Genomic DNA, 27,765 nt, shown 5'->3' on the forward strand with positions numbered 1-27,765 from the left:
TTTACAACAGTCACAACTTGTTAACTTTACAAATCTCTCACAGAGTAACTGACAGGGACTGAGTGAAGGCATCCCCTGAGATCTGGACTAGCAGGTGGCAAACACTGCACCACTCACCTGCCCCACAACTAAAGGTGTTACTCACCCCTTTACAGTGGGTTTACTCTATTGATAAAGGCTTTGTACCCCGCCTGGCCACCCAGCTGCCCCTCCCCCTGCTCACACTGGCTGGTTTACCCTGGCATTAATAACACAGCAGAAAATGAACTCATTTTACAAACATGAACCTCCAAATCCTCGTGGATTTAACTCCCTGAACCAGCAGCTCCACCAACATAAAGAACAACCGAAGTTCTCACTTAACCCAAGCACGAAGGTGGTAGAGGTTTGGAGGTGATTTATATTCCAACAGAAGGATCTTCTCCTCAACCTGAACTCAAGGTTGATAGTTGACATCCCAGACTGCTTTGAAACTGTCACAAAGAGGCACAGCAGAAGCTGAGGGGATCCCTTCACTTCTTCTGCTTCTTCCCAGGCCGCCTGACTTGCTCAACGATAACTTTCAAGAGCTTCTCCAGGTTGGCTTTGCTCAGTGACTTACTGCAGAACCATGCTTGGTCCCATATGAAGCACAGAGACTTGGGGGTGAGGTAGAGAGGGTCACAGTCGTGGAGCATGTCCAGAGGCCGCCTCTTGGCATACTCCTTGTAATCCTGCACGGGGCAGCCAGCAGGGCTGTGGGGCCTGGCCGTGAGGCAGGGCCGTGGCTCCTCCGTGCTGGGCTCTGTGCTCAGGCTGTCCCTCCACTCCAGGTACTCCAGCTGCCCCTCAGCCTGTGTCAGCACAAGCTGGCCCCAGTACAGAGAGTGGCTCTGACTGTGCACCTGTGCCCCAAACCCCCTGATGATGTTTGTGAGCATGAGGCTCAGCAAGCCCTGAGGATGCCTCGTACTTAAAAGCCCTTTCTGGCGAAGGGTGGCCAAGTCTTCCTCTGTCAGCCTCTCCACGAGGCTCCACTCTCCCTCCCTCTCTTTCTCAGACAGCTGCTTCTGCCTCAGCTTCAAGGCTTCCTGAGCTGCTCTGAATTCCTCCCCTTTCACCACGCTGTAGCTGTAGTTGTGCTCCCTGAGGTAGCGGTCGGTGCTGAGCTGGAAGAAGTTCAGGCTGCTGGCGGAGAAGTCGTTGCCGTTCTGCTTCTTTGCAGAGCTGTAGAACGAGGCCAGGTAAGAGCTGAGCTCTTCAGGTGGCATCTGGTAGATCTCACGAGTTTCAGAGGGGTGGTGGGAAAGCAGCCAGTCCTGGAGAACTTTGATGTTCCTATATTTGTGGCTTCTCTTTTTCTCACCCTTGTCCAACACACCTGAAAGACAAGAGACAGCCTTGTGGACAGCAAGGGCTGACAGGGAGAGCAGTGGAACACAAGGAGATGCAGAATAACCTTCACCTTCCTTCTAAAAGTCATTAGAGGTTATGGGACCCTCACAAATCCCTTCCTCTAAAGCCTTGGGTTAAGGCTTCAGGCAGCCAACCTCCAGGCAGGGGAAGGGCTGTGCCTCTCCTGCTCCCTTGCTGCACTGCCACGTGGGCAAACTTCAGATAGTTTTTCTTTTGGGATTGTGTTGAAGTGGGAGAGAACAAGTTCCTCAGGAGATGGGACCATGGAATGTCCTTGTGGGGTGCAGATGTGGAGAGTTTTGCTGCAGGGTCTATGAGCCAGGACTGGAGGCCACACCTGTCAGTGGTGGCTCTGCTGGACACAGCTTCACCCTGAGTGCGACCCAGCCTCACAGGCTCACAGAACTGTTGAGGTTAGAAGAGACCTTTCAGATCATCAAGTCCCAACACTCACCTAGAGCCCACAACCCCACCACTATTGCTAACCCACTACTACTAAGCCACATCCCTAAGCCCTGAGCCCATGGTGCTGGCTGTGCAGCCCCAGGGGACTCTGTGTCCTTCCATCAGCCTGCAGCTGCTCCACTGGAAGTGCAGAGAGCAGTTGGGCTGCCCATGGACCTTGTGATCTGCCTCAGGACCACACAGCATCCATCTCACCCATCCAAAATGTGGAAGAATCACAGAATCATAGAATTGTTAGCTTCCAGTATCTGAAGAAAGCTGGGGAGGGACTTTTTAGGGTGTCAGGGAGTGATAGGACTGGGGGGAATGGAAAAAAATATATAAAGAGGTAGATTCAGATTGGATGTTAGGAAGAAGTTCTTCCCCATGAGGGTGGTGAGACACTGGCACAGGTTGCCCAGGGAGGTGGTAGAAGCCTCCTCCCTGAAGGTTTTTAAGGTCAGGCTGGATGTGGCTGTGAGCAACCTGATCTAGTGTGAGGTGTCCCTGCCCATGGCAGGGGGGTTGGAACTGGCTGAGCCTTGAGGTCCCTTCCAACCCTAACAATTCTCTGATTCATTATGCAGAATGTAATTCAAAGCATTTAGCCTTACAAACATCTCTTCAGAATTGTTCAGGGTTGGGAAAAAAACCCTTTAAGATCCTCAAGTCCAACCATTACCTCCCTCTGCAGACAGTGGCTGTGTTACAGCTGGGTTAAACCAGCTGCAGGGTTAAAAGCAGCCTCAAGCTTCCAAGGTCTTCATCAAGCAGCAGATTCTTGTGACACTGAACCATCTCCAGCATGCCCTGGGTGAGGTTAACTTGGTGGTGAAAGCTCCTCAGCAAGCTCTGTGTCTTGTTAAGGTTTGAGCAGTTGTAGCTCCCCCTGCTCCAGCAGCATTCCAAGGACAGCATGTATGGAAATCCTGGCATTCTTAGCACGACTCAAGGGATTCGTTTAGCCCATGTCACTTAACCTGCAGGGCTTGAAACTGCTCCAACTGCAAGCTCTGGGATTTCTGCCAGTGACTTGCCAGTTTCAGTCACCCATTTCTCTGTTTCACTGCTTCTCAAAGTTACTTCCTCCTGTTTTCTGGAGATTCAAGTCCTCGTCTCTGGACTCAGTTCCTCATGGGGACTCTCTCGAGTCCAGCTGACACCCCACATGGTGATACAAGCAAAATGAAAGCCCAGAACATCCAGACTGGGGAAGAAGAATCAAGAGGATCCTGGAATTGTTTGGCTTGGAAGAGACCTCCAAGATCACAGAGTCCAACCATCAACCCAACACCACCATGGCCACCAAACCATGGCCACAAGTGCCACGGCCACAGGTTTCTGGAACACCTTCAGGCATGGGGACTCCACCACCTCGTTGGGCAGCCTGTGCCAATCCTTGAACACTCTTGCAGCAAACAAATTGTTCCTCATCTCCAACCTAACCCTCCCCTGGCACAGTTTCAGGCCATTTCCTCTTCTACCAACTGATCCTAGGGAGCAGAGCCCAACCCCCACCTCACTGCAACCTCCTTCTAGGGAGCTGTAGAGAGCAATGAGTTCTCCTCTCAGCCTCCTCTTCTCCAGACTAAACACCCTCAGTGCCCTCAACTGCTCTTCCCCAGGCCTGTTCTCCAGATCCTTCACCAGCTTCACTGCCCTCCTCTGGCCCTGCTCCAGCCCCTCAATGTCCTTCTTGGAGTGAGGAGCTGAAAACTGAGCCCCATGCACACCTGGAACCTTGATGAAAGCATCATCTACCCAAGTGCCCATCAGCTATGTCAGGAACCTTCTCAGCCCCTTTCAGCAGAAACAAGAGAGCCTCAAACCTGAGGCATTTCCTTTGATGCTGCCATGTGACCTCACTCCCCCTTTAACAGTTTGGCAAAGTGATTATTGGAACACACCCCCAGGAATAAACCCCAGGCTCTTACTTTTGCTGGAGGATGTGGGCAGGTGGTTGGCATCCTGGCTCCCGAGGCTCATAGAGGTGGAAGGATGAGATCCTGGCCCAGATCCCTGGGGTTCACTCTCCTCCACAGCAACAGCCCCATCTGAGCTGGTCCCTGGTGGGCCATGCTCAGGAGGGCTCAGCTGGATTTGATGCTTGACATCCACCATGGCTTCAAAAGCAAAGAATGCCACAGAGGCAGGTGACTCACACTGGGCCTCTGCTTCAGCGTTGGGGACGTCAACCCGTTTGAAATGTTCTTTAGGGGACGCTGACCCTGAGGAATTTCTGGCTCTCCAAGTGTCAGTCCCAGACCATTCAGGATTAGGAGGACCCAACAGCAGGCTGCTGCTGTCCAGGCTCTCTGGTTTGATGGGGACAGAAGATTTGGGGCTGGAGGCAGGAGGCAGGAGTGGCTTTTCTGTGGGGACAAAGGCAGATGTTTGGGCAGCTGTTGGCTTGTCAAATGCCAGCCTCTGGCTGGGATACCTCTGCAGTTCTACTGCAGCTGTTACAGCTTCTGGGCATTCCAACAGAACATTCTGGCTACCTGTGTCTCCCATCTCTTCACCTGAAAAGCACTGCTCCTCATCAGAGATCATCTGTAGATTTTCCTGGCTCTCCAGCTTCATCTCACACCTGCCAGCTTTGACCTCACCACTGGACACTGGCAAGTGGTGCTCTGCTGCCAGGTGTGCCCTCACAGGTTTGCTCCTGGTTTGGGCTTCTCTGGCTGCTGATGCAGTGTGTGTTACACAGACTGTGTCACCTCTCTGAGTGACACCTGGAGAGCTGCTGCTGCATGACCCTGTGCTATCAGCACTTGCTTTGGCCCTCCCAAAAGAGGGAGTCATCCTCAACCTCTTCTCATCCGAACTAGCTGTCCCTGATGAAGTCTCAGAAGATGCTGATCTCTTCCTCACACCTGCATTCACTTCTTTGCTTCTGCCATCCAGTTTTCTACAGGGCCAGTAATAAGCATGGCCAGCCCCACACATCCACAGAAGAGAACTTTCCTTCCTGGGATGACCTGTGCCCTGCACTCCTTCAAAAGCTGGGACCTGGTTGCATATGGCCCCATGACTGTGTGCCCAGGTCACGAGTTTGGAGAGGTCCATGTGAAGTGAGCTGGCATCACTGCAGCTCCTGTCTCCAGCAGAACTCTTCTTCTGTGAAAGAGGAAAGAGGAAAGTGAAAGAGGATGTGCCCAAACCAGCAGTCCTGGGGGGCTGGGCCCATCTCAAGAGAGGAGTAATTGATTTTTGAAAGGAATCACTTAGCTACAGTTTGTTCATTCTTTAAAGAAGGCTCCAGGGAGAGCTCAGAGCAGCCTTCCAGTGCCTGAAGGGGCTCCAGGAGAGCTGGGGGTGGGTTTTGACAAGGGCTGGGAGTGACAGGACAAGGGACAACGGCTTGAAGGTGGAAGAGGGGAGACTGAGACTGAAGATTATGAAGAAATTCTTGAGAGTGAGGGTGGGGAGACACTGGCACAGGTTGCCCAGGGAGGCTGTGGCTGCTTCCTCCCTGGAGGTGTTCAAGGCCAGGCTGGATGAGGCCCTGAGCAAGCTGGGCTGGGGGGAGGTGTCCCTGCCCATGGCAGGGGGGCTTGGAACTGGCTGATCTACAAGTTCCTGGCAAAAATCCCTCCACAGGTGTCCTGGAGCCCCCTTCAGGTACTGGAAAGCTGCTCTAAGGTCTCCTTAGAGCCTTCTCTTCTCCAGGCTGAACAGCTCCAACTCTCTCAGCCTTTCCCCACAGGGGAGGTTCTCCAGCCCTCTGACCACCTTCATGGCCTCCTCTGAACTTGCTGCAACATTTCCACATCCTTCTTGAGCTGGGGGCCTCTCTATGCTAGAAAAGAACACTCACCATGCTGGGTGGGTCCTGTCTCACTTGAGCCTCAGGTAGAGATCAGTAAATCACTGAATATCCTTTCTCACTCTCTCTCTTTCTGTCTCTCTCTCAGCACCTGAAATAATCATCACACATATGTGGGTCTAGATGTACCTGTGTGGATATAATAACAAAAAAAAAAATAAAAAATACCTGGCTAGCAGAATGCAACTGCATTTCTCAATGCTCACTCCACAACAAATGCTCCTGCAGAACATGGGTCCTCATTAAGGGGAGCTCCAGTGAACTATTAATAGAAAGCTTGACTTGGGTAAATATTTGCAGGATGAGCCTCTCCAGTGTACCCTGCAAAGCTGAACCAAACATAAACATTGCAAACAGAATTTCAAAAGCAGACTCTGAGAAGTTCCTCTCAGCCCAGGCTGTGGTTAAGCAACCTTTCCTTCTCCAAACAGAGTCAACTGCAGACACAGAAGTACCAGAAGCAGTGGTGCTAGCTCCCATCCTGATGTTATCTGACTTTCCAAACAGTAAAAAGAGGAAGTTTCTTAACTGAAGACTTCTTTGTGCATGCAGAGGATCACAGAACACATCAGGTTGGAAGGGACCCTCAAAGGTCATTTTGTCCAACATCCCTGCAGTGAGAAGGGACGTCTCCAACTCGATGAGGTTGCTCAGAGCCTCATCAAGTTTGACCTTGAATGTCTCCAGGGATGGGGCCCTCAACTACATCTCTGGGCAACCTGTTCCAGTGTCTCCCTACTCTCATTGTGCAGAGCTTCCTCCTGAAGTCCAACCTAACTCTGCCCTGCTCCAGTTTCCAACCATTGCCTCTGGTCCTACCCCCACAGCCCCTTCTGAACAGTCCCTCCCCAGCCTTCCTGTAGGTTCCTTTCACATATTGAAATGCAGCTCTAAGGTCTCCCCAGAACCTTCTCTTCTCCAAGCTAAACAACCCCAACTCTCAGCTTGTCCTTAGCAAGGTGCTCCAGCCCTCTGATCATCTTGGTGGCCTCCTCTGGACCCACTTACTAGAGACTAAGCCTGAACTTCTGTGTAGCAGTCTAGAAAGTGAGGATCATTTCTGTGTAACTGGTTAGAGACCAGGGCAAGAGGGTCAGACAGCCTCACAGTGCTGTCTGACTGACAGCATGAGCAGGTACAGGTCATGAAGGCAGCTTTGCTCCACTGCCTGAGTGAGGCACAGGGATCAGTACAGTGACAAACACCCAAGCAACTGAGGAGGCAAAGCCTGGCCCCAAGAGGTAAGGAAACAGAGGTGATGTGGACATGGAGCCCTCTAACCTCAGGAGATGGAGCAGGGAATGAGATGTCCCCTTCAGAGAGAGAAGGAGAGGTCAAACCTCTCAGGCCACATCCTTTGTACCTCCCCACGGGGAGGGAGCAGCAGAATTGCTGCTGCTGGGGGGCGAGCTGCAGCCCAGCAGCAGGCTCTGGAGGGCTGCTCAGGCTGGTACCAGTCCTTGTGTCCCTTCCTGTGGCAATCTGGTGCTGGTTGGGATAATTTTAGCCTGGCAGGCTGCATGTGCTAGCTGGTGAAAGGTGCAAATGAGGGGTGTGAGAGAATTGGTGACTGGAATCTGCTGCTTTAAACAAACCCCACACCGACACCCTCTGCTTGAAGCAGCAAATGAAGTCTGAGCTCCTGTCCTCTGCTAATCTCAGCACCATGTGGGATCTGCTGTCACTGTGAGCTCACTCCTAATGAATCATGAGGTGGAAGTCACCTCAGATGGCCATTCCAGCTGTCCTCATTCCTCCTGGAAAAATGAGCTGTGCCCAGACCTCTCCTTTGTCTACCCTGCCTGCAGACCTTCCGAGAAGAAGGAATTCACAGCCTGCTCCTGAGCCCTGCTGTGCCTCAGAAAGCCAAACGTCACCTGACAGGAGAACTGCTTTCCCCCTTCTGAAGTCAAAGAGAATTTTTATCTTCAGGTCCAACCTGTGGGATTCCTCCCTGAAGGGCTGAGCTGCCTGGCCAAACTAAAAGGAACTTTGATGGCAATAGTTTGGTGCTTGCAGTTAAGTGTGGGAAGAGGTAAGAGGAACGGAAGCTCTGCGTGGTCATAAGGCCATGAAATGACTGACTTGGCAGATGAAGATCTTGATTTCCATCACAGGCCTCTTTACATGGAATGCTTTTATCTCCCCTTATCTTCAAGCACATGTCTTCCTTTTCCTGATCTCTTTGGAAAAAAAAAAAAAAAGCCAAAAAAAAAAAAAGGCCTTTCCCCTCCCCCTTGCTGTTTGGTTCCAAATCAATGCTGTGGTAATCAGCTAAGGCTGCTCCTTCAGCCCACTCCTGCCCTTCTACTTACATCAGCTGAGAGTTCCTCCAAAGAAACTGGCAAGTGGAGTGAGTCTGAATTCACAGCTCCAACTGAGTGGAGCAAAATGCAGTCTGTGTTTGCCCACAAGTGAAGTGACATTACTCCTCCAGCAGTAAAAAAATCCACCACAGGTTTTACCTGGATCCCTGGAGGGTTAGGGGGCTGGGGGCTGAGTTTTGTGGGTACAGGACTGGGAGTGATGCAGAAGTTTAATTTTTTTTCCAGGAGAGGCTCCCATCTGATAATGGACACCTGTGTGCAGGTTCCACACCTTTGTGCAGAAAACTAGGACATTCCAGAGCTGGACAATAAGAGTCTGAAAAGGTTGGGTTTTTTTTTTTTAGCCCACAGGGTATTTAGTGCATTCATATAACTAATATTTAGTGAAGTCATGAGGCTCAGCAGAGGAGAAAAAAAAAATCTCTTCGAAAAACAAATTTGTATTGGGCAGTGGTGAGGCCACACCTTGAATATTGGTTCAGTTCTGGGTCCCTCACTACAAGAAGGACATTGAGGTGCTGGAGTGTGTCCAGAGAAGGGCGACTAAGCCTTGAACAGAAGTCTTGTGAGGAACAGCTGAGGGAACTGGGGTTGTTTATTCTGGAGAAGAGGAGACTGAGACCTCATTGGCCTCTACAACTCCTTCAAGGGAGGTTGGAGTGAGGTGGGGGTCAGAATCTTCTCACATGCAACAAGTGACAGGACAAGAGGAAATGGCCTCAAGTTGTGGCAGGGGAAGTTCAGGTTGGAGATCAGGAAAAATGTCTTCCCAGAAAGGCTTCTCAGGCACTGGAACAGGCTGCCCAGGGAGGTGCTGGAGTCACCATCCCTGGAGGGGGTTTAAAGCTGCAAGGATATGGTGCTAAGGGATGTGGTTTAGTGGTGGGATTGTGAGCTCTGGGTGTGTGATTGGACTTGATCTCAAAGGTCTCTTCTAACCCCAGCAGTTCCATGGTTCTGTGATTTGGCTCTCTCAGGTGTCTGGGCTGCTCAGTAAGCTCAGGCTGTCGGTGCTCTGTGTGCTTATTTTATAACCTGTGTCCAGGAAAATGTGGCCAAGTGATTTCAGAGCAGTCTGCAGTGTTTCAGTGGAGCTCCCACAGCTCCAGGCTGGCCAAAAGCACTCAAAGGCTTGCTCTGTGTGAAGACTTTGCCATGTCTAGGTTGAGCCCTTGAGGAGGAACAAACACACTCAAGCACCTTCTGGAAGTGATTCTCTTGCAGGGTCTGTCCAAGACAGGTACTGGGGAATCACCCAAGAATGCAAACACCTGAATCCTCCCCTGTGCCTTCAGCAGACTCTGTGCAGCTTTGTGGCATCTTCTGGTGTGCTGGCAGTGGTGTGACAACCTCTGTGACACACACAGAGCCCTGTGCAAGCAGGATAACCAAATAAAGCAACCAATTGTGCAGGCACTCGAAGCCCTCTAACTGCTGTGTTCCTGTCCCTCCACCCTGTTACAGCCCTGGCTGTGCTTCTCTTCCAATGTTTATGTCACAGATTAGAAACCCGAGGCAGGCACAAAGCAAGTCAACAGGAGAGCTTTGGCTTTTGAGCTCCAGATAAGACAGTGCAGGAAATGGGAACAATCCCGGTAGGAAAACAACAGGATACAGAACAGCAGTTCTCAAACTTGACTCCAGCCCCTTCCCGTGGCATGGGCTGTGTGCTGCTGCTCACTGGAGAACCACTTACTGGAGGGGAGGGGAGGGAAGAGGAGGGGAGGAAGGGGGGGCAGGGGACAGCTGTGAAATCCCTGATGAGGAGGGGGTTGAATTGCCAGGGAGTGGCCAGGACAAAGGAGGACACTGGTGGGGATGTGGTGTCCAGGCTGGAGCCGTGCTTAAAACACATCTGGCTGCAAGACAGCAGTTGAGAGCGGAGAAGAAGCAGCTCCTGGCTGCCAAAAATCATTGAGCTTGTCCCACCACTTCTCAGCAAGGGCCTTTGGGGTGGATTAATCATTTCCCAGCATATCGTTTTTCCTGCTCACTGCAATGTTTGTTTCTCTCCTCCCCCTCCCCTGTACAAGAGCCTTCTCAGCACCTCTTCAGCTCTTTTCCTGCCTCACCACCTCCTTCCACCAGCACCTCCTGCCTGACTCAGAGAAATACGATTCCCAGGATATGCTCTCTGCTTGCTACAGGGCAGCTTTCCTCCATTTTGAGAGATGCTCCCAGCAAATATCAGGATATCTGATGGAGGGCAGGGTCTGGTTGCATGCACCAGTGCTGAGGGGGAGAAGAGAGGCTGCTGTTAAACCTTAGCCTACAGCACCACATTCCTGAAACAAGAGCCCTGTTGTTCCCAGAGCTGGACACAGTCTCTTCCCCCCACTCCTGATTATCTCTTGAGGGTCTGTGTTACAGAGCTGCTGTCCTTGTAACCTAACTGGAAGCTCTAAAGCAAGTCTTGAAAGAGCTGATAAAAGCCACAGCCAGCTGGCAGAGGGTTGCCTGGGCCAACAAACAGCAATCAACCACCCAGACCAGCTGGGGAAAAAATGAAAAAAAAAAAACCAAACTCATTTGAAACCATCAACTTCTATAAATAGAACCCAGTATTTTATTTCCTTTGGAAGAAGTGGAAAAGCTGAAACTAGGCAAGGGCAAAATGTGTTACTTGGGCAGCCAAGGGGACAGTGTTGGTACAAAGTGTGTTAGTTACCCTCTGAAAGCTGCTGGTGGGGAGCAGCTTCAAAGCTGGGCTCAGTGCTGCTGGGGAGGGAGGTCATGATTCTTCTAACAATTCCATACACAGGCTGCTGTGCCTTTTTCTTTTTTTTTTTTTTTGGTGGGCTGGGGATGAGTACGGAATGGTATCAGCACCGAACTGACTGTGGGAACTTAACTTTGTTCCCAGCAGCCATTTGTATACAAATTATCTCTCAATTACTGGAAGAAAAGGTCTGTTGGCAAGAAGGCACTTGCAGGAGCACCGGCTGCTCTGGAATTGCTGCTCTGGCTCTTCGTGGCATTTCTCCGAAGGCACCAACCCCACCAGCCCAGGGGGTAACCTCACCTCCAAACCCTCCATCGCCTACAAAACCCCACTTCCAGTCCTCACAGCTCGGTGCAGCTCGCAGCCGCCGAAACTCGGGGACTCTCGGGCTGCTTCTCTTCCCACCCCGGCAGAGGGTGCTCGGCCGCCGGCCACGGGCCCGGGGGGAGCCGCAGCCGCTCCCCAGGCGCGCTGCTGGCCGCGGGGGTGGGTAACGGCACTGTTAATGCGGGGTCAAGGTCCTCCCACGGTTATGTTGAGGGCGGAGGCACCACCCCACTGCAGCTTCCTCATTCCTGCCGAAGGACCTTTGCACCTGGAGCTCCGGAGAAGCAGAGCAAAGCAAAGCAGCGCAGGGCTCGCAGCGGATATTTGCTGAGCTGCCAACCTGCCAGGAACTCAGAAGGTGGCAGCGCTGCCACCGCTCGCAGCCCCGGGAGCTGGGTCAAGGCTGTTCCTCTGGCCTCTTCCCATTTCTCTTCTGCTGCTGAATCTTTTCTTTTTTCTTTTTTTTTTTTTTTTAATCAAATAGCAGAAATTAACAACCCTTTGGGGACTTTGCTAAGGAGCAGTTGCAAATCCTACTTGTTTTTTCTCCAAGTGTTTCTAAGCAGCCTTTTAACTCAAAACCTAACGTGGCACACAACATCTCTCCTACCATCAGAGAACCAGGGAATTGTTTTAGTTGGAAAAGACCTCCAAGATCACTGAGTCCAACCAGCAACCCAACCCCACCATGCCCACCAAACCATGGCCCCAAGTGCCATGGCCACACATTTCTTGAACACCTCCAGGGGTGGGGACTCCACCACCACCCTGGGCAGCCTGTGCCAATCCCTGACCACTCCTGCAGGAAAGAAATATTTCCTCATCTCCAACCTAACCCTTCCCTGGCACAATTTCAGGCCATTTCCTCTCCTTCTATCACCTAGGGAGAAGGGACGAACCCCCAACTCCCTGCAACCTCCTTCCAAGGAGCTGTAGAGAGCAATGAGGTCTCCTCTCAGCCTCCTCTTCTCCAGTGTGAGGACCCCCAGCTCCCTCAGCTGCTCCTCCCCAGCCCTCTTCTCCAGACCCTTCACCAGACTGGTTGCCCTTTTTTAGACACACTCCAGCAGACCTAACCATTACCTACCTAACCTAACCTAATCTAACCTAACTAACACCTATCTAACCTAACCTAACCCAACCTTACCTATCCATCACCTGCCTAACCTAACCTGATCTAACCTAACCTAACACCAATCTAACCTAACCTAACACCTAACCTAACCTAACCTAAACTAACCTAACCTAACACCTACCTAACCTACCCTAACCTAACCTAACCTAAACTAACCTAACACCTATCTAACCTAACCTAACCTAACCTACCCTAACCTAAACTAACCTAACCTAACACCTATCTAACCTAACCTAACCTACCCTAACCTAACCTAACCTAAACTAACCTAACACCTATCTAACCTAACCTAACCTACCCTAACCTAACCTAACACCTATCTAACCTAACCTAACCTACCCTAACCTAACCTAACCTAACACCTACCTAACCTAACCTACCCTAACCTAACCTACCCTAACCTAACCTAACCTAACACCTACCTAACCTAACCTAACCTACCCTACCCTAACCTAACCTACCCTAACCTAACCTACCCTACCCTACCCTAACCTAACCTAAACTAACCTAACCTAACACCTACCTAACCTAACCTAACCTACCCTAACCTAACCTACCCTAACCTAACACCTACCTAACCTAACCTAACCTACCCTAACCTAACCTAACCTAACACCTATCTAACCTAACCTACCCTACCCTAACCTAACCTAACCCAAACTAACCTAACCTAACCTACCCTAACCTAACCTAACCCAACCTAACCTAACCAAACCTAACCTAACCTAACCCAACCTAACCTAACCCAACCTAACCCTACCTAACCTAACCTAACCCAACCTAACCTAACCTAACCTAACCATCAGCTACCTAACCTAACCCAACCTAACCTACCCTAACCTACCCTAACCTACCATAACCTAACCCAACCTAACCTAACCAAACCTAACCTAACCTAACCTAACCTAACCTAACCTAACCTAACCTAACCCAACCTAACCTAACCAAACCTAACCTAACCTAACCCAACCTAACCTAACCCAACCTAACCTAACCATCACCTACCTAACCTAACCCAACCTATCACCTGCCTAACCTAACCAATGCTGTAAGCTGGGCAATACCTCACCCAAGCCTTCCAACCCTGAGCTGCAAGCTCATGGCCCAGCAGCCCTTCCTGTCTGGTTTGACCTACCCCTGGAGGTGTTTAAAAGCTGCAGAGACGTGGTGCTGAAGGCATGGTTTAGCCCCAGCCCTGGCAGAGTTAAAGAATGGTTGGACTGGATGCTCTTAAAGGTCTTTTCTTTCTCTTGCCTCATCACACAATCTCTGTCCACACACTGGAGGTGAGTTGCTACTTCAGGACACTTCTGGGTGAAGCGTGGTAGAAATTCGTTATGCAACAGTGTTTGTGGTAAATCTGTGACTTGTAATTAAACCTAATTGCTCACAATGAGATGTAGTAACCATTTTTTTTTTTTTTTTTTTTTTTACAACCCAGAACAATTTTTACGAGCAATACCCCAGCTCTCATGCCCAGGCTTGAGATTTCACCTTTCAGAAGCTCTGTAAATCGGTGGTGACTCAGCCTGAGAGGTGCAGGAGGCAGTTGTGGTAGCAGCAGGCAAAGAGTGAGCTCTCCATGCACAGCTCAGGTGGTTGGGAGAGGTTTGCTGAGGATGTGAAAAGAGCTACAAAGATGCTGAGGGGACTGGGACATCTCTGATGAGGAAAGACTGAGAGAATTTGGGGGTTTTGGTCTAGAAAAGAGAAGACTGAGAGGGGATCTGATCAATGCTGAGGAATACTTCAAGGAAGGGTGTCAGGAGGATGGGACCAGGCTTTGTTCAGTGGTGTCCAGTGACAGGACAAGGGGTAATGGGCATAAACTGGAACAGAAGCAGTTCCATCTAAGCACAAGGAGGAACTTCTGTAATTTAAGGGGGACAGAGCACTGGAACAGGCTGCCCAGAGAGGTGCTGGAGTCTCTGGAGCCATGCAAAGCCTGCCTGGATCTGTTTCCATGTGACCTTCTCTTGGTGACCCTGCCTTGGCAGGGGGTTGGAGGACTCAATGACCACCAGAGGTCCCTTCCAACCCCTACCATTCTGTGATGGGAGATGACTCCTCAAGACAGAAGAAACACCTCTGTTGGCAAACAAGAGGAGGGCAGTTTTCCTTTTCAGAGCCTTCACTGGGGTCTCAGGCAGAAGCAGATGCCCACAGCTGGCACAGGGAGAGCACTGGGAAACCCAGGGTGCAGTGCCCAGAAGAAAGAGAGGTGCTTGTCCCTCACACCACCTCACCAAGCAGCACCCAAGGGTTTTGGCCCCAGGCAATTCATTAGCTCATGCCATCTGGCTGTTAGGACACCAGGAGCCTTGTGGGTTCCCCCCTTCTGCAGCCTTTGCTTTGATTTAATTTTCTCTGATTGTGCTTGTTTGGAAGTGCCAACCTCTCCCTTACCTCCTCCAAGGCCACGCAGGATGCTTTGGGAATCCTCCCACAGAGCACAGCTGCCTGCACAAGGACAGGAATCTCACTAGGACTGGGAGGACTTAGAAGCCTGGAAAAGGAGGGAGAGAGGTTTTAGCTCTTTACAAAAGTGTTCTTAAAGCAACCTGAAGATCCCTTGTGTGGAATGGAAGAAAAAGGCTTTGCCCTGAGAGCTGAGCCTGCACCCAGTGTTTACAGGTTCTGAATGGCAGGAACTGGGATTGGCAGGAGCTGGAAAGGCACCAGTTAGAGGCAATGACTCCCAGTTTCTCTTTCCCACTTCCTGAGTGCTGCATTCAGAGGGAACTGAGAGCCTCACAGATCACCACCACCACAGATGGATGGCATCTTGCCTCTTGGAGAGCAGCAAACCCCAGCACTGGCACACCTAGCAGCTAATTTGGAGGAGAAAAACACACTCTGGCATAATCCTCAGGGGAGGCTGCCAGCCCTTGTCCTACAGCAGTGATAACAAACATCCCAGAGTGGGAGCAGAGCACATGGTGAAGTCCACTCTGCAGATTCAAGCACAACTCAAGCCAAGGGTTGGCTCAGATCTGGAGTTTTCAGCTGGAACTGACCTGAGTACACAAAAGGCACCTCTGAAAATACCTTTTGGACACTTTCTCCATACCTGAACCACAACCCATGTCCCTCACTGGAGCTCCCAGAAGGGGCTTTCAGATGACTGAGGGATCAGTGAACCTTTCACATAAAACCTTCCTGATTGGTGGCTCCTGGAGGCTGATGGAACCTGGGCATAGCTGAGTCATTGGGAGGGTGGCCCCAGCTGCTGGAGAACATCTCACAGCCCTGGAGCTCTGTTTACAGAAAACCCACTTTGTTCCTCTGGTGACCATGTGTGTACTGAAGCCCTGAGGACAAAAGTGAAGAGGAAGACTTTTGCTAGCTGACTTGTAGCTGTTTCAGGAGTCAGCTCACAGCATGAAGTATTTTCCCAATAAATGAAGTATCAGTTACCTACTTTTTTTTTTTTTTTTTTTTTTTTTAAAAGCCCTGACTGTAAAGCAAGAAAATTGAGCTGAAGATATCCCTCTGAATTAAACTAGTGCCTGAAAATCACCCTGTGGGTGCAGGAAGTCGAGCAGCAGCAGAGCTCAGCAGTTGGGGAGTGCCTCTGCCTCTTTCCTCCCTACCAGGCTCAGTCCTCAGGAGTCTCTTTTGTGCACTGCTGATGCTGTGTTCCTACCACAGACATGTGAGCTCAGTGTTTGGAGAACGCTGGGGGGCTGTGCAGACACCCAGCAGCCCTGCAGACAGGAGCCTGGGGAGGCTCTGTGTTCAGGCCCCGTGGCTGACACAGAGCAGCCTCGCATGCTGTGCTCCATCATCACCCTCTGCATTCCCTGCCCCAGTATCTGAGCATCTGACCAAATTAAATATTAAACCTTCCAAGGAGATTGGGTTTCTTTTGTTCCTCTGGCAACTGAGATCTCGAGTTGCTCACAGTTCTCCCTGACTTCACGTTTTGCAGGTTCACATCTTAATGTTCTTTTAATGCTTAATTTAATACTCTGGAGCTCTCTTCTCTGGGCTGAACAGCCCAAACCCTCAGCCTGTCCCCCACAGGGAAAGTGCTCCAGCCCTCTGATGATCTTCTGGCCTCCTGGGATCCACTCCCACAGTTCAATGTCCTTCTTGTGTTGGGGGCACCAGAACTGGATGCAGTTCAGGTGACATTTCTTCATACAGAATGACAGAATCACTGAATTGTGTGGGTTGGAAGAGATCTCTAAGATCACTGAGTCCAACCATCAACTCAGCACCACCATGGCCACTAAACCCTGGCCCCAAGTGCCATGGCCACACATTTCTTCAACACCTCCAGGCATGGGGACTCCACCACCACCCTGGGCAGCCTATGCCAATCCCTGACCACTCTTGCAGCAAACAAATTGTTCTTCATATCCAACCTAAACCACCCCTGGCACAATTTCCTCTCCTTCTACCACCTGATCCTAGGGAGAAGAGACCAATTCCCACCTGACTCCAACCTCCTTTCAGGGAGTTGTGGAGAGCAATGAGGTCTCCCCTCAGCCTCCTCTTTTCCACACTAAACAGCCTCAGTTCCCTCAGCTGCTCCTCCCCAGCCCTGTTCTCCAGACCCTTCACCAGCTGATAGATAACTGAGTCTTCCCACCACAGCAGCAGAAGCCCCTGGATTTCTGAAGCAAGGCTTCCTTACATGTTCCCACTGCAGAACATCCTTCAGGAACATATGGGCCAGCAAACTGGGGATGTCTGCTGCACAATTGCAGCACTGACAAACCCATTGAAGCTCAGCAGCTGCCACTGGGGAGATTTCATTCATTCCCAGTGTTGCCTTTTAAAGTTAAGTGGGCACTGGAACAAACACATCTTTGAGCCGAGTAGGAAATCGTTTGGAGCTTTGTGTTTAATAGAGCTGAAGCCCTGGGAAAATGATGTCTTTATTGGGCTGGGTGACAGTGTGGGGCTGATGGCAGGCACACAGCGCTCTGCTCTGTCCATCCTCTGACATCTGCAGATGGATTTGGACCATATCTGGTCTTGGAGCAACGTGGAAACAAGGAGCTGAATTCAGCTGCGCTGCCGGAGCGCCTACAGACGGCGTGGATGAGATCAGAGGAGCTCAGGAAGGGCACTGCCAGGCCCAAACTAGAGCTGGGGCACCTCTGTAGCCCTGTCCTGGGGTACCTGGAGCTGTTTTGGGGTCACCTATTCCTCCTTTATCTCCAGGGGAATTGTGGCACTGATCAGGGTGTCAGATACTGGAACACAAAGGAATTTACACAGCTGACAGTGACCAACTCCCTCCAACCTTCTCTCAGGGAGTTGTAGAGAGCAATGAGGTCTCTCCTCAGCTTCCTCTTCTCCAGACTAAGCAAGCTCCCTCCCACTTCCCTCAGCTGCTCCTCACCAACCCTGCTCTCCAGACTCTTCACCAGCTTCATTGCCCTTCTCTGGACACCCTGAAGCCCCTCAATGTCCTTCTTGCAGTGAGGGGCCCAAAACTGAACCCAAGATTTCAGGTGTGGCCTCACCAGTGCCCAGTACAAGGGCACAATCACTGCTTACTCCTCTGCTGACCACACTGTTACTGATCCAGGCCAGGCTGCTGGTGGCCTGCTTGGCTACCTGAACACACTGCACAGGAATGCTGCTGGAATTTCTCCCAGTGCACTCCCTGATGGAATTCAAGACAAATCCTTTAAAAAGAGCCAGGTGAGGAACCCTATGAGGACAGGTGTTGGTGTGTGCCAGGCTGGGCATTATAACCTGTAGGATTAGAGTGACTCCTGCTCTGAATGAAGGCCTGGTGAGGAGGTGGTGGCTGCAGGTTCAGTGCAAGGTATTTCTCCTGTGGTGGGTCAGTTGTGATGATGCTGTAGGAGCTAATCAGCACAAGGCCTAACTATAATTACTCTCCTCTTCTTGAACATGGCAATATCTGCTCAGAGCCAAGCACAGACCCAGCAATGTCATGAGGATGTTGCTAAAGGACATCAGCCCTGTGCTGTGTGCACACCAGGGCAAAGAAGGAAATGACTGACGCCTCATACTGAGGCAAAAGTAATTCTATCTTTGCAGACTTTGCCCCAGCAAGCTAAGGAAGCAGCAAGAGCCATAAAATATTCAGTATTGATTCATGAAAAGTAGTCACTAACAATTCCTCATTCATTCCCTTGCAGGAATTCACTGCCTTTGCTTTGGCCATGCAGGGTAGGGAGCTGTCTGAGCTCTCCTCCTACAAGGACAGCTCTGGGACTATTTCCTAAACCATCACCTTGCTGGTGTTTAGAAGTGTTCCCCTGGCTCCCTCCAACACTGCTGACTGCCTCACTTCTTCGAAGGCTGCTTTGGGAATGCAGGAGGGTTCCCAACCAAAGCACTTGATCTCACCCGCCGGTGGAGACATTGTAAACATTATCAATCTAAATATTAGTCTTAAGCTACAAACAGTTGTAGCAGCTGAGCAAGGGAAGCTGGCTCGCCAGCAGCAAACCCGAGGTGCCCGCAGTGAGAGCGCAGAAGTTTCGGGTCCCTTGTGTCCGTCTGTCTGTCTCTTTTCTCATTCAAATGACCTGTGCTCTGACTCTGACGTTCCCCTTCAAAGAGTCATCTGTTCGATAACCATTTAAATGGCAGCTGCCGTAGGGGACAACCTGAGGACAGAGGACTGGAGCTGGCATTTTAGGGAACAATACCTCAGCTGACAGGCGAGGGATGGAGCTCTACAAATAATGCATGAGCGGCAGGCTCCAGCCCCGCCGGCTGGGACACGCTGCTCACCTGGAGCTGCGTTTCACTTACCAGTGACCCCTCGGCAGGTCAGATGTGCTCCTGGCACAGCCTGTACCAACAGCCCAGTAAGGGGCTGGGACAAGCAATGCAAGCTTTGGAGAGAAACACGGATTAGGACTTGCAGAACCCTCGAGGTTCTGGCATGAGTGAGTCCTGTGGAGCGGAGAAGACTCCGGGGGGACCTTAGAGCTGCCTTGCAATAGCTGAAGGGATCCTACAGGAAGGCTGCAGAGGGACTTTTCCTGAGGGTGTCTAGAGATAGGACAAGGGGGAATGGTTTGAAGCTGAAGGAGAGCAGGGTTAGATTGGAGCTTAGGAAGAAGTTCTTCAGTACAAGGGTGGTTGAGACTCTGGAATAGGTTGCCCGGGGAGGTTGTGGATGCCCACTCCCTGGAAGTATTCAAGGCCAGGTTGGATAAGGCCTTGAGCAATCAAGTCTAGCTGGGAGGCATCCCTGCCCATGGCAGGGTTGGAAGGGATCTCAGAAATCATCCACTCCAACCTCCCTGCCATGGGCATGGGAGTTGGAGTGGATGATTTCTGAGATCCCTTCCAACCTGAGCCATTTCATGATTCTTTGAAAAGCTGCTGCTGAGCCCCCAAGCTCCCTGAGTGGCTTATCAAGAAAATGGCACCACGGGTTGAGGGTAATAAAATGAAATCATTGTAAGGAAATGCAAGAGCATTGCAGTGCACCTCTGAGCAGATCTGCAGCCTCCGAACTCCTCTTTCATTGCAAAAAAAAAAAACAAAAACAAACCACCAAAACCCATCCCTGAATAAAGAAAACAAAACAAAAAGAGATGTAAAACTGCAGCTAGAGAAGAGAAATGGTGTTTATTCCCCTGCCCTGGGACAGTGCAGGGGGATGTGCTGGTGAGGACAGTTGTTTGTATAAATAAATGTTCATTCTTGGCAGTGGAATGCAAACTATGCTGAAGGGCTGGAAACAGACCACTCTGTAGAGCTGAGGCCACAGCAAGGGAAAGATGAAGTGAGGTTGTGGGGAGGAAATTCACATTCATTTTTAGCAACTTGGAGAGTTTCTCAAGCGTGTTTGACATTTTTAATTATGCTGATGTAGAGCCTGTCCCAAGGACAAAAGAAGTCAGGATTACAGGATAAACAACTAGGAAATTTCATACCAGCCAGCTCGGGGTGGTGTTGCCTGTGGGTCTGCAGACTCTGCTGAACACAGACTCATCTGTCATCTGCTCCAGACAGATGGAATTTGGATGTCTTGCAAAATCTTCACCTAGGTCAGGAGCCCCAGGTCGTGGGCTTGAACATTTCTACCAAGGGTGTATTTTCTGATAGCCCACATCAGGCAGGAAAGAGATTAGTCTGAACTGCTGCTGTTTGTCTGGGCTTTCCTGCAGGGTTTCCTGAGAGGGCAGGAAACAATCCTGCTGTGTTGATATCAATTGTCCCAGATTCTGGAATTTTACAATGGAAAATAAACCTGAAATTTCTCATAGAGAACAAGCTCAGCTCTAGGGTATCAGATTGGATATTAGAAAGAATTTCTCCCCTGCAAGCGTGGTCAAGCATTGGAACAGGCTGCACAGGGAGGTGGTGGAGTCACCATCCCTGGGGGGGGTGCAAAACTGAGTAGATGTGGCACTTTGGGACACAGTCCAGTGGTCATGGAGTTGTTGGGTAGAAGGTTGGACTTGATGGTCTTAGAAGGCTTTTCCAACCCTAATGATGCTATGATTCTATGATAGTCAGTGCCTTTTTGGCTGCTTTCTACACTAACAACATCCTGCATCTTGCCTTATGTGCACTGGTGGGGAAGAGCCTGAGGTGCTCATTTGCCCACCTTGCTTCCCAGAGAATCCCCACAACACTCCTCCTACACTCCAGTTCCTGTGTCTGGGTGATGTATGCAGCACTGGAATTGTCAGGTTGGTGCTCAGTGCAGAGCAGAAACGTTCAGGACCATCAGCCAGGAGTGGTTTCTGTGCACACCTGTGCTGCCTGCTCAGACATCCTGCTCCTGGGATGAGTGGAGCCGAACAGCAACCTGCATTCTGTGAGATAATGGAAAGTCAGGAGGAGGTATCCAGCTCCTGGGCATGAATAAATAATTAAGGGAATGAATTATTCAGTGCTCATCCCTTCAACATGTGCTGCAGTCAGACTTCAGAGGCAGGATCCCTATTGTGGGGGTTCTCTTCCCAAAGGTTACAGATGTGTGACAGGCTAAGGAATCTACATATTCAAATGACACGATGGGAAAGAAGAGTGAAAGACTAATTTTAACAATTAAAAGGACTAATTTTAAAAACAGCAGTAGCAGGCTGCTGGAGAGAGCTCTGGTCCCTCAGGCTGGTACCACAACTGGGCACTCCCTGAATTCAGGCTGCTGTTGCAGTGAGCTGTCCACAACAGCTGGAATCATCACCTGAAATATGAACAGGCAGTGGGTCAGGAGATTGGAAACAGAGGGTGGAGGGAAAAAAAAAAAAAAAAAGCTGGAATTGTGGGTACAGAATCAATCCAGAAGCTGGCCCAGTCCTGAAGGAAGCTACCTCTAACACAAAAAAGCAATATGGGTATTACCTGGATGTCCCAAATGCCAACATGCAACCTCAGAAGCACTTACAAGATGATGCAGAGCTCCTGAGCTTTGGGGTGTGTTGTAAGATCAGTGGCTTTGCTCTTTTAAGACTTCATTTCTTGTGGGTTGAATGAGGAGAAGGTGGGTTGCCATGACTGGAAGGATGGCTCTGGTAAATCTGCATCACTGCCATGGTTTTAATCACACAGCCCCAAATCCAGTACCCTGAAGGGGGCCTACAAGAAAGCCAGGAAGTGATTTTTCACAGGGGGTTGTAATGATAGGATGAGAGGGAATGGATTGAAGCTTGAGGAGAAGAGATTTAGACTGGAGATTAGGAAGAAATTCTTTCCAGTGAGGGTGGGGAGACACTGGAACAGGTTGCCCAGGGAGGCTGTGGATGCCCCCTCCCTGGTGGTGTTCAAGGCCAGGTTGGATGAGGCCTTGAGCAGCCTGGGCTGGTGGGAGGTGTCCCTGCCCATGGCATGGAGTTTGGAACTGGATGGTGTTTAAGGTGCCTTTCAACCCAACCCATTCTATGAATCTATAAAATCACAGAGCCCACAGCCCAGGTAAGCAGGGGCCAGCCACAATCCCTGAGCAGCACACAGGAGGCTGCAGGAAAGAGCTGCAGTTCTGATGTGAGCTCATCAGAGCCCAGATGAATCCACATCACTGCAGCACAGACTGGAAGAGAAAGAAACAAAAAAAAAAAAAAAACAAAAAAAAAAAAAAAAAAAAAGAAAAACAAAAGTCCTGTGCTGAATAGCCAGGAAATGGCTGGTTCATCCTCCACAGGAAATGAGTCACCCAAAAGGATCCCCGAGGAGCCCAGAGATGGGGAAGTTCTGAACTAAGAGGCACTGATAACAACAGAGAATATGAAGAAGTCTCGTTTTGTCACAGGGTGGAAAGAAGAAAAGTAAAACACGAGCTGGTGTGATTATACCTCCCAAGTGTAAGCTGATCCAGCTGCCTGCAGCACAAACATACCTGCAGCTGTAGCCTGGCAGTCCTGTTAGAGAGTGACCTGAGAGCAGGCAATGGCAACAGCAAGAAACATTCCAAGGGCAACCACAAGCCACTTGCAAAGTGCTTTTTAACTCTGGCCCCCAATTGCTATGGTAGCACAGCTGATGAAAATCCATCTCAGGGAGCTGGGAGCTGGTTTGAAGAGGTTACTCCTGTTTCATACTGAAGGTGCATTAAGCTCAATTCCAAACCAGTTTATGGGTACAGACTGCTACACTCAGTGATGATCCTTCACGCTGCCAAGCTCATGGATCAGTGGAGGACCCACTGCCCTCACCAGCAATGAGCACTGCTCTGAACCCACCCATCTGCCCTTCAGAAATGCACTGGGACCAGCAGAACCAGCTCCCCACATCTTTGTGTACCCAACACTCCTCCAGCATCCCAGCCTTCTGCCTGTGCAGCCTGTGGCCTCCACCTATGTGTTCCCTTGGTGGTCCCTCTCCATTCCAAGCCAAACGAGAGGACACCTGTGCTCTGCTGGCTCTGAGCCACAGGTGAACCACCACCAGAAGGCATGTTCTGAGAAACCCAGCTCCTTCTCTGCTACCCTGGGGACTAATCATTTCCAGAGCTGTGATGTGGCATCATGAATGATGCACAAAAGAATGTTCTGGCATCCTATGATGCTGCTAAAGCTGCCAACCTGCTTTTAAACAAAACAGCCCTGTTAATTGAAGGGAGGTTAAAAGAAATAGAAGCAACCAAAAAGAAGCAAAAGTACCTGAAACACCCCCAAGTTTCTCTGGGACTCTACTGGTAGCAAAGTCATACATGAAGGAGTTTCCTGGTTTAGGAAGACTGTGAATAATAGGGGGAGGAGGGGGACTTGCAGGAAAACAACTGCCACTAAACCCAGGCTCTAGCATAAACCATTATCTGCAAGTAGCTGGGGTTCCTGGACAGAGACTGTATTTTAGGAGGCTTCTTGTTTACAAGTCACTGCTAGAAACGTTGGGTGGAAGAGGAAGGAGAAAGGGGAAAAAAACCCTTTGCTAGTTTGCAAATGAAGGTAGTTCTGCAGCGAGCGAAGGCAGCACAGGCTTCAGAGCTATTTAAAACGTACAAGGGGGGAGAAAAAAGGCAGGAAAAAGGTCGGGTTTGTTTCAGAGGTTGGTTTTTTTTTTTTCCTTTCTTTTCCCCCTGCATAACAAATTAAATTCCGAGCGATAACACAGGCAGGAAGGGCTTGAAAAGAGAAAAAACCTGGGTGTGTCCCACCAGAGCCCTTCTAGCAAGAGAGTAATCGGAGCCGGGGAGGGTGGGACTGCTCTGCTGGATTGTAGCAAAGAAGCTGATTCATATTTTTCCCCTTCTCCCTTCTCTTTTTTTGTTTTCACATGGCCATTTTCATGCGGGTTGCTTTTTCAAACAAACAAACAAAAAAAGATAAGCAGAGGCAGCTCTTTCCCGCCCCCCCCCCCCCCCGCTACATTTTTGTATCAAGTGTTTTCTTGTCGTCAAAGGCAGGTTCCTGTTTGGCCCAGAGGAGGACTGTGTGTTACCCAGCACTATCAGTAATCCTTCTATCTGAGAAGAGGCTGTCTACAAAAATTCTGTTAATATTCCAGGAAAATGCCTGATAAAGTGCTGCCCAGTCAGCATTTCTGCTGGAGCTATGGAAAAAAATCTCTGTAAGTCTGCACGAAGCCTAAAAGAGCTTTTCAAGCCAGATCAGGAGAGGTCTTTGAAAAGGAGCAATTCCCTGATGGTATTTCCCTGGGTTTGCTTTTCCAAACAATCCTGGAAAGCAGCTGGGATACCTGTGCATGTCGGGAAGCACTGTCCAGAGGAAATCACATCCTGCTCTTACTAGTGATCAGAATCCAGCACCAATGATTTCATTCAAGGTCTTTGTGCCATGTTCAAGGAATCTTCCTTTAGAGTTTACTTCTTTACAAGTGGACTCAAATCATACAGTGGCTCAGGCTGGAAAAGACTTAGAGATCATCTACTCCAACCTCCCTGCCATGGGCAGGGATGCCTCTCAACTAAACTTGGTTGCTCAAGGCCTCATCCAACCTGGCCTTGAACACTTCCAGGGAGGGGCATCCACAGCCTCCCTGGGCAGCCTATTCCAGAGTCTCCCCACCCTTGTCCTGAAGAACTTCTTCCTAAAATCAGTCTAACCCTGCCCTTCCTCAGCTTCAAACCATCCCCCTTTGTCCTGTGTCTCTAGACACCCTCATGAAAAGTCCCTCTGCAGCCTTCCTGTAAGATACCTTCAGGTATTGCAAGGCAACTCTAAGGTACCCCCAGAGTCTTCTCCTCTCCAGGCTGAACACCCCCAGCTCCCTCAGCCTGTCCTCACAGCAGAGATGCTCCAGCCTTTGCATCATCTATGTGGCCTCCTCTGGACTTGCTCCAACAGCTCTGTGTCCTTCTTGTGCTGGGGATAGCGGAACTGGATGCAGTATTTGAGGTGGGGGTCTCACAAGACACGTTAGCAAAAAAGAGTGATTCCATCTCCCCACCCACCCTCTGCTCTGGAGGGATTTTTAGCTGCAATATATAAACCAAATTATTCTGAAGAGAAGATGAAGTGAAACACTTCCATGGGAAAGAGCTTCAAAGAGGCACAGTTCAAGAATGTGCATTATGGCTTGTGAGTGTGAGCAGGGCGTTAAATTCCTGCTCTGCTTTGATCAAATCACTTTATCTCCCTGGCTCTCAGGCTCAGCAACTCCAAAGTGGATCCCATAATCCCATCATTTTCCCATTCTTTGCCTCATCTAAGTTGTAAATCTCTTATCTGTGGCAAAGAGTGAGCCTTTCATATGCAGTACCTAGTAAAATCACTTTGGTTTCAAACAGGGCCTTTAGTTGCCTGTAGCAATAGGCAAGAACCTGCTTTTTCTCCATGTTAAAACTCCACTGCTGGAACAAGGGCCAAAGGGTTGGGGAGCCCAGGAAACCACAGGGAGGGAAATTAGAGCTGGCAGCTCTTGGTGAGATCCAAGGCTGATGGAGAAGCTCTTGCACTTCACAAAGGGTGACAAGAGCAAGGCAGTAAGCTCACATCTGGTCCTGGCCACCAAAATATCTGAACACTGCCTCATGCTGAGAAAAGAAAACATCTGGTCATAGGAAGCAGCACAGTAATATGTATGTGGGAGAAAATGAGAGATGGTTTCACTTTTAACTGGTTTGTTTTCTCCATATTCATGTGTCTAGAGCATGCATCAGAAAGAAATGAGAATACAAAATGCATGTCTGTACCTGTCAGTTACCTGACATGAAGCAGAAACACTGCCCAAGGACAAGACTCTGAATTTCATTTGCACTTTACATTTGAAAGATGTTTTTCTGAACCTCCACACAGACACCAGCCACTGCTGTCTGACAGCTCAGATGCTCCCATCAGCAGCACCGATCTCTGGTAGTGTTTTAGTGTTTACCACTGGCAGTAGAGGTGGATTGGCAGAATTGTACAAATGTTGCCACAAAACCCAAAAAAAAAAAAAAACCCCAAACAAAAAACAAACACCAAAAAACCAACCAAAAAAAAAAAAAACAAACCCAAAAAACCCAAACCCCAAAACCAACCAACCAAAACTCTAAAAAATGGGTGGGCTGGTGAGGTGGGAAGGATCCCTTCCACGGTAAGACCAGTATTATGTTGCCTAGAAACTCTCCAAACAGGGTTACAGCTAATGAAGCTAAGATCAATGTGGACTGGACATTTGATATTTGATTCAATGCTACACAAGGGACTTGTAGCAAGGTCTGGGACAATTAATTCTTGTGCTGCAGTCAACAGATAGGGTTATGACAAGTGAGGCAAAGAAAAACGAGTTAATTGCTAGTCGAATTCCCAGTGAGCAAATATTGCCTGTATTTAAACAGAGCTGAGCAGCATTTCATCTGTGGAAGCTAACTGCTTTTACAGCATGATGTTCGTGGAGAGGAACCAGCAATGTCCTGGTGGATGGGAGGAAGATCCTGAGATCTGCTTGGCCTCCATCAGGATCCTAGTCCTTGTGTCCAGCATCATTTACAGCAGGAGTCCCTTTTATTTGTTAGAATCATAGAATCAAGAAGGCTGGAAGAGACCTCAAAGATCATCGAGTCCAACCTGTCACCCTAAACCTCATGACTATCTAAACCATGGCACCAAGTGCCACCTCCAATCCCCTCTTGAACACCTCCAGGGATGGGGACTCCACCACCTCCCTGGGCAGCACATTCCAATGGCCAACCACTCTCTCTGGGAAGAACTTTCTCCTCACCTCCAGCCTTCGTTTTGTGGCATATGAAAGCTCAACAGTCACTCTGAAGGGAGCCACGGGAAATACCTGACATAACTAAGTCCACTGTAGTAGTCTTAAGTTTATTATAGATGGCTCAGTACCTAAAAAGTAAATCTAAAGGTTTGAAAAATCCCTAAAGATAGGAAATCTGTGGATTTTACCTCAATCTCTCCAGCAGTACGGCCCAGAGGCAATGACACACACCAGAAGTGGAACAACCTTATCTAATTAAACCACTGAGGTCCGCCTGACTGGCAAAATGCCTGTTTTGGGGCAGCAAACCGTGTCAGGAATAGGGAAAAGGTTTTCCTGGTGCCCGAGCAGAGCAGGTAGGTGTTAGGTCTTACCTCACAACTTCTGTCTCTCGTCACCCACAGGGTAATCTTTATCCTTATGAAATTAACTGCAATTAAACAGCTAGACTTTATCTTAAACACATTTTTAAGTGCTGCCGTGCGCCAATAAGTCCCCAGACCGGTGGGGCTAAGTCATTAACCTAATTGCGACGAAAAGCCCGCTCTCCCTTACTCGGGATGGCAACAGACAGACGCCGGCGGCTTCCCTGCCCGTATCCAAGATGGCGGCGGCGGTGAGCCGCTCCTGTGGGTGCCGGCCCGCGCTGCGGGGGACAGCGCCACGTGCACGCTGGGGCCCTTGCCCATACTCAAGATGGCGCCCAACGCGGTTATGCCGTGCCCTGCCCCCAATCAAGATGGCGGCTCCGTGTGGCATTTCGGTATCCTTCCCGCTCTCAAGATGGCTCCTCCCAGCCGACTCCCTTCGCCTACCGAATCGCGCCGCGCCCCGCCGCTTCGCCCCGCCTCTCAGCCCGCCCAGAGCCAGTAGGCTTCGCCAGGGGCGCGAGGGCGCCAACCCTCACAGGCGGGCGATCCCCGCCCCTGCTATCAAGATGACATCTGCGATAGCCAATGGGGCGTTGGCGCGGGTGAGGCGGGCCGGGCGGCGCCGCCATTTTGTGAGTCTATAACACGGAGCGGTT

The 27,765-nt window shown here is 50.1% G+C and overlaps 1 protein-coding gene across 1 annotated transcript; it reads right to left on the reverse strand.

The window, feature by feature from the left end:
* Window positions 1–512: 512 nt before the first annotated feature.
* Window positions 513–27,738, reverse strand: LOC128980019 (uncharacterized protein KIAA1958-like). Its single transcript, XM_054398445.1, has 4 exons — window positions 27,554–27,738; window positions 27,294–27,462; window positions 3,774–4,959; window positions 513–1,360 (listed from the first exon to the last, which is right to left on the reverse strand). The coding sequence occupies exons 1-4, from the start codon at window positions 27,736–27,738 to the stop codon at window positions 513–515; spliced, it is 2,388 nt and encodes a 795-aa protein (XP_054254420.1).
* Window positions 27,739–27,765: the final 27 nt, after the last annotated feature.

This window comes from Indicator indicator, unplaced genomic scaffold, assembly GCF_027791375.1.
Source record: "Indicator indicator isolate 239-I01 unplaced genomic scaffold, UM_Iind_1.1 iindUn_scaffold_54, whole genome shotgun sequence".
NCBI classification, from domain to species: Eukaryota; Metazoa; Chordata; class Aves; order Piciformes; family Indicatoridae; genus Indicator; species Indicator indicator.

Excerpts from the sequence above, each read along its gene's own strand:
- LOC128980019 (XM_054398445.1), bottom strand. The coding sequence starts at position 27,738 with ATGGCGGCGCCGCCCGGCCCGCCTCACCCGCGCCAACGCCCCATTGGC. Across the intron at positions 27,463-27,553 it reads GCGGGGCGCGGCGCGATTCG|GGCACGGCATAACCGCGTTG; the intron begins GTAGGCGAAGGG and ends GATTGGGGGCAG. Across the intron at positions 4,960-27,293 it reads TCTGTCTGTTGCCATCCCGA|AAGAAGAGTTCTGCTGGAGA; the intron begins GTAAGGGAGAGC and ends CCTCTTTCACAG.